General features: G+C 33.2%; 1 protein-coding gene across 1 annotated transcript; it reads left to right on the forward strand.

Moving 5' to 3' along the window:
- Positions 1–2,810: 2,810 nt before the first annotated feature.
- LOC114377159 (transcription factor TCP4-like) lies at positions 2,811–5,692 on the forward strand. Its single transcript, XM_028335566.1, has 3 exons — positions 2,811–2,979; positions 3,407–4,826; positions 5,102–5,692. The coding sequence occupies exon 2, from the start codon at positions 3,746–3,748 to the stop codon at positions 4,778–4,780; it is 1,035 nt and encodes a 344-aa protein (XP_028191367.1). The 5' UTR covers positions 2,811–2,979; positions 3,407–3,745; the 3' UTR covers positions 4,781–4,826; positions 5,102–5,692.
- The last annotated feature ends 492 nt before the right edge of the window (positions 5,693–6,184 follow it).

A 6,184-nucleotide genomic window follows, 5' to 3' on the forward strand; every position in this document is an offset into this window, starting at 1 on the left:
TTGTTCCTCAATTTTAACACTTTTTTTTTTTAACTTCAAATTGTGAGGAGAAATTAAAAACAGATTTTTATAAAGTCTAGGAACTAAATTTGTTCAATGTGAAAGTTTAGAGACTACAAACAAGATTCAATGAAAATATAAAGACTAAAACATATTTTATCCTAATAACTAAAAGTCATCAAATCTTATCATAATATTATATATATATATATATATATATATATATAATGTATTTTGATTTTTTATGAAGTATAATGTAATCTTACTAATAACTAATGTTAATAATTAGATATATAAACAGATAAATTATAATAATACACATAGTATAATTAACCTAGGACAAAACAACAGATAAAAGTCATAAAATATCATTCTTATTATATCTATTATCTAATATACATATCTGTTTGAATTAAATTATAATTAGCGGCAACAAATATTATTAAAAAGATTAATATATAATCATGTGATAACATATATTATTAGATTTATTAATAAGTATTTTTTTACTTATAGTAATATATATTTTATTAATTATTGTATATTTATTAAATTTTTTGAGGGAGGATTGTCAAAAAAAAAAAAGCTTTGTGGGAGGGAGGGGGGCTAAAGCCCCTGCTAGCCCCCCTATATCCGTCTCTGGATACAACTCCTCTTAATTCCCCTCCTCTTTCATCTTTTCAAAATACAAACTAACTTTTAAATAAAATTTTGGCTTAAATAAAAATTTAGTTTCGGTAAGTTCTAGTTTTTTTTTTTTAAAAAATTTTGGTTCTTTTAAATGTTTCTTATTCAATTTTAGTTACTTTTAAGAATATATTTTTGTAGTTCATGTAAGTTCACACTTATAGTAACTAAAAAGAATGAGCCATAGTCCAAAAGAGGAGCCTAAAAGATTAAATCGTGGAGAAATTAATTAATTGTTGAGAGTTTCTTAGTTGTGATAATTTCTAAGAGTTCAATCTCATCATAATAATGTTTATGGAAATATCCTATTAAAAAATGCTTGATTGAAGATTAGGAGGAAAGAGATGGAAATATGGGCTATTACTAAAAATATATATATTAAATATTAATTTTATTGAAAAAATATTATTTATAAACATACCTCCTTGTCAAGTCTAATAGACCTTTTTGAATTCTTACAACTTAACCTACTTAACTTGAATGGAATTTTAAAAAACTTGAACCTAATTAACACTGTTTTTCTTAAACATGTTAGGCTAAATCTTAAATGAGTTAGGTTAGTAAGCCCTGTAATGAGTGTCCTAGCCTATTTTTACTCATAGATGGAAGGGCTAATTTTCCATTTGAAAAATAAAATCCTCTTATTTAATTTTTTTTGTGAAATAAGAGGAATAAAATAAGAAATTATAATGTAATATTTTGATAATTATTTATTGATTTGTGTAAGCAGCTTATATTTGGTTCTCAATTTTAAAAAATAAAATACATATTATTTCTATTTTTCCTTAGAAAATCCTCCATTAAACATATATAAATGGTTGCTATCATAATTAAATAGAATATAAGTTTTACATTGTGAAGTGAATAAATTAATGTCAAATTCACAATTAAATGAAGAAAACGTACTTCGCCTTTTTTTAGTTTAGACTAAAACGCAAGAGGAAGAATGGTTAGAAAGTACTACAAGTGAGACTGGGAGAGATCATCATCAAATCAAAAACTAAAATCAAAATTGAAGAAAACTTGGAAAGAATGTTCGCTTAGCACATACTGATTTGCTAGCACTCTTCAAATGCATTATTCCTTTCCCTTCCCACAATATTAATTTGCAATGAATGATCTGAATCTCCACCCCCACATCCACAGTTGCACTCACCCGATCCCTATACGTTGCCTTTCTTCTTTAATCTCTACAAATGTTTTTTTTTTTTTTTAATAATTCTAAGCCATATGGTGTTAGGGCTTCCGTGTGGAGATTAGGGATTCACACCTTAACCCATATCTATAAAAATAAATTTTTAAAAATAATTAACGTGTACTTTAGCTGCTAAAAAAAGTTGCTAAATGCTATTATAATGTTAGCACCTTCAAGATAATTTAATTTATGCTACAACTTCTCGTTTACCCTAAATACAGTAAAAGAAGAAAGATTATATAATTTATTGAAGGCGATATGCAAGTAACCCGCATCACCATGTTAAATTTTTGCATTAAAATCTAACCAAAAAATAAAAAAGAAGAGGAGAAAAAGTTATGCATTAAATTGCAGGTTAATTAATAATTCATAGAACAAGTTGCCATAACTTGCCAATAGTACCACTTATTGATAAGCAACAAGCTCGTTAGTGCATGTTGCATACCTTTTGTTGTTCTAGTTGAGCAAAAATTCCTCTCTTTTGAATGTCTGAGGGAGACATGATTGTTTTAGTTGGAAGAAAAAGTGTAGGAGAGTAATGAGAATGCACTGTTTCTTTTAGCGAAATCAAACATTTTCTTAATAGTGAAGCTGCAAAGTACAGATAGGAAAGAAACCAAAAAAGCTGTTAGATGTCATTATCAAAGGCTTAAAAAGGTGTGGGTAGAAGAGATGGCCATTGAGAGTTACCTCTCTATCATCCATGACCTTAATCATAGATCATCACTAGCATCCATCTAAAGTTATTAAACAAAGTTTCAAGAGTGAGTCAGTATATTTTATATTCTATTTTTTTATCTGTAAATATTAATTATTAATTTTTATTAATAGGAATGTTTGAACGTATGGCTTTTTTTTTTCTTTCACTTCTTGATTAATCATCCAACTAACTTTGTATCTCCTATTTATTATACTATTATATATTAGTGAGGAGAAAGTTGAGGGGCTGGTTAAACTCCAAGAAATGAGTTGGGGTTTGTGACAAGGCCTTATTATTATAAATTTTGCGTTTGTGGGGCTAAAAGATCTTTAATCTCTTCTCTGAGCACACTCTGCCTCTCTTTGCAGAAGCATCAACAAGCTCTCATAGGCCACAGGTACCATTTTTTCTCCCCCTCCCATTCTTTCTTGCAATCCCATGTGACATCTCCTTAGCTCAATCAAAAGTTGGATCAGTCACAGAGTTCAATGTCCTATTGTAGTTTGTGTTTTTACCCCCCCTCCCAGTACAACCACCAGCCACTTCAAGTCATTGAAAGTTGAAATGAATCTGCATACTCTTCACAAATATTTTGGGATGCACACGTAAAGAAAGAAACATCAACTCCAACTCTAACAATCTACTAAAAAAATTTACTATGTCCTTTTACTCCCTTGTTTGTAGATAAAATCCAGACACGTGAGTCAGTCACCAAGATAGCATTTAGTAATTAGCTTTTGTTTGTGTTTTGTTGTGTGTGTTATGAATGTTATCCATTGTGCTAGTGTTATTGGATAGGGAATCTTATGAGGTTGCAATTGCAGGATTTGGTTTTTTGGGATCAGCAGCAGTGGCAGAAGCAGAAGCCTCAACAAGTAACCACAGTTGATAGTGTCAGGAACTAAGCAAAACCAAAGAGTACTACCAACTACCATACCAAAGTACCAATCTCAACAAAAACTACAAGAAACAACCCTTTAGAAGAGTAAAAGAAAAAAAGGAATCTGAATCTCACCCTATAGACACAAGAATAAAAAAAAGGAGAACAATTTTTTAGCATATAGAGTGGGGGTGTCAATTGTCATCACTCATCACACAAGGTGTGCAAACAGCGAAGGGGACTAAATTAACTATGCAGAAGGCACAATAGAAGAAACTGAGGAATGGGCATGAAGAGCACTGGGGGAGAGATTGTTCAAGTCCAAGGAGGGCACATTGTTCGGTCCACAGGTAGAAAAGATAGGCACAGCAAGGTTTACACTGCAAAGGGTCCTCGTGATCGAAGGGTTAGGCTCTCAGCACACACTGCTATTCAGTTCTATGATGTTCAAGATCGTTTAGGCTATGATAGACCAAGCAAAGCCGTGGACTGGCTCATCAAGAAGGCCAAGAATGCTATTGACAAGCTTGCTGAGCTTCCTCCATGGCACCCTAATCCTAACACTACTGCTGCAGATGCCGAGAACAACAACAACAACAATGCAGGGTCAAGTGACATGGCCATTGCAGAACAATCAGAGTCTTCTGGTTACAATTTTCAGCTGCAAAGGCAATTAGGTGAGGACCATGATAACCACCACCATTCAGCTTTCATTCCTTCACCTATTGACACTGATGCAATAGCCTTCTTTCCCACAACCACTGCAACCTCCTCCATCAATTTCCAAACCTACCCTCCTGACATAATCTCAAGAACCAACAACTCCACTGAGGATCTTGGCCTTTCCCTTCACTCCTTCCAAGACCCTGGTTTGATTCATCATGGCCAGTCCCAAGCAGGTGCAAATCAAACACCTTCCAATGACCAAACCCTCTTCTCTGGCTCAACTCAAGTGGGGTTTGAGGCCAATTACCCCAGGATTGTGACTTGGAACAGTGATGCAAGCACAGATATGAACAGAACCGGGTTCATGGTTAATTCACCATCAGCACTTCTAGGCCAAGGTGGTTCTGCTGCGTATTCCCAAAGGGGGACCCTTCAGTCCAGTTTCTCACCATCACTTCGTCCTTGGAGTGACATTCCAATGGCTTCATCAGAACATCATCACAAGTCACAACAAGCTTCCATCTTTGGCAGCAGGTTTTTGTCTGATGCATTGCCAGGGTTCTGCATTCCTGCTAGAATCCAAGGAGAGGATGAGGGCCATGGAGTTGGTAACGACAGGCCATCATCTGCTTCTCCTAATTCTCATCACTGACCACAAACTTGAACTGCACAATACTGCACTGTTCCTTATCTATCAGGTACTTTGCTGGTTATCCATTTCATTTTTTCTTCGACAGTAATGGTAAACAATATCAGAGAAGGAAAAAGGAAAGGGGAAAGGGACCACTTTATGTGATTTGTGCTAACATGTCATCTTTTGTTTTTAATGGAAGAAAGAATGAAAACAGATCAAAGTCATTTCCCATGCAAACCTGCAGATTAAGTAACAAAATTATTGCAATTTGCCCCCACTGACTATTATTAATATTATTATTCCTTTTTTTAAATTCCTCTCATGTATTTTGCTATGCAGGACAGGAGCATTGCCTACCAGACTTTAAAACGTGGGAAGATTAAGATGGACACATTTTGATGATCTACACAATTTTATCTGGTTGGATTCAGCTTTTATATGGCTTTCTTTCCCCCCTACTTATTGCAGCCATTTACATTGGGGCTTTATATATTTTTTAAGGAAAAGAGATATTTATGTATTATGCATTATATTTACCTGATACTTTGCTCATTTTATATATGGCTTTAAGCTAGATTATTCCGTGGTTGTATCCCGTATCGTTTCTTTAATGTCGAGAATAGCATAGTTCATCCAATATCAAGTGAACAGAAGAGGTTTCATGTCAATTCTTGGTGAACCCCACTTCAAGAAAAAATTGAATCTAGTATGGTTTTGATTTAGTTATTCTCCCCTGTAGTAGAAAGACATTTTGGTTTTGTATTTCTGCATCTGCTTCAATTTCAAGTAACACCATCAGGAAGGAACTACAGATGGCTTGTAATGTCTCAAATAATAGGCAAAGTTGTAAAATGTGATCGTGGTTGAGGTTTTGCAATGTTTGATATCTTAGAAAATTGCAGACAAATAAGACTAATACATTGTAAATAAGACTATAAATTGTAAATGTAGTCATGTAGTTGCAAAAAGTCCAAAAACCTTGATGTTAATGTTATAGCCACAATTATAAATGCGGGTACAATTGCTAGTACAATACATTGCAATTGTGGGCTATTTTTCCTAACCTTGGTAATATGGCAAGTTAATTAACTCAATTTTCATTCCATAAAATTCATGTGTAGGTAATTTTTTATATATCAAAGATTTGGAACGGTTAAGACTCTTTTTCATTAAATTTTTTTTACGTTAGTGTTCTTGTTAGTATCTTTTATCTCTAAGGAGTAAGGGTATTTGATTTTACATTTACAGAAATGTTCAAAGTAATAAAATTTGTTACTTTGAAAGAGATGAATGTTGGAGTCTTGAGAAACCTAAAAACAAACACACACTAACTGTAAATGGAGTTAAAGAGATAACATGAGAACTTTTTAAGGATGAAGATTAAAACTGACAATATGCGAAAATTTGAGGAATTAAAGAGAT

Source organism: Glycine soja, chromosome 11 (assembly GCF_004193775.1).
Source record: "Glycine soja cultivar W05 chromosome 11, ASM419377v2, whole genome shotgun sequence".
NCBI classification, from domain to species: Eukaryota; Viridiplantae; Streptophyta; class Magnoliopsida; order Fabales; family Fabaceae; genus Glycine; species Glycine soja.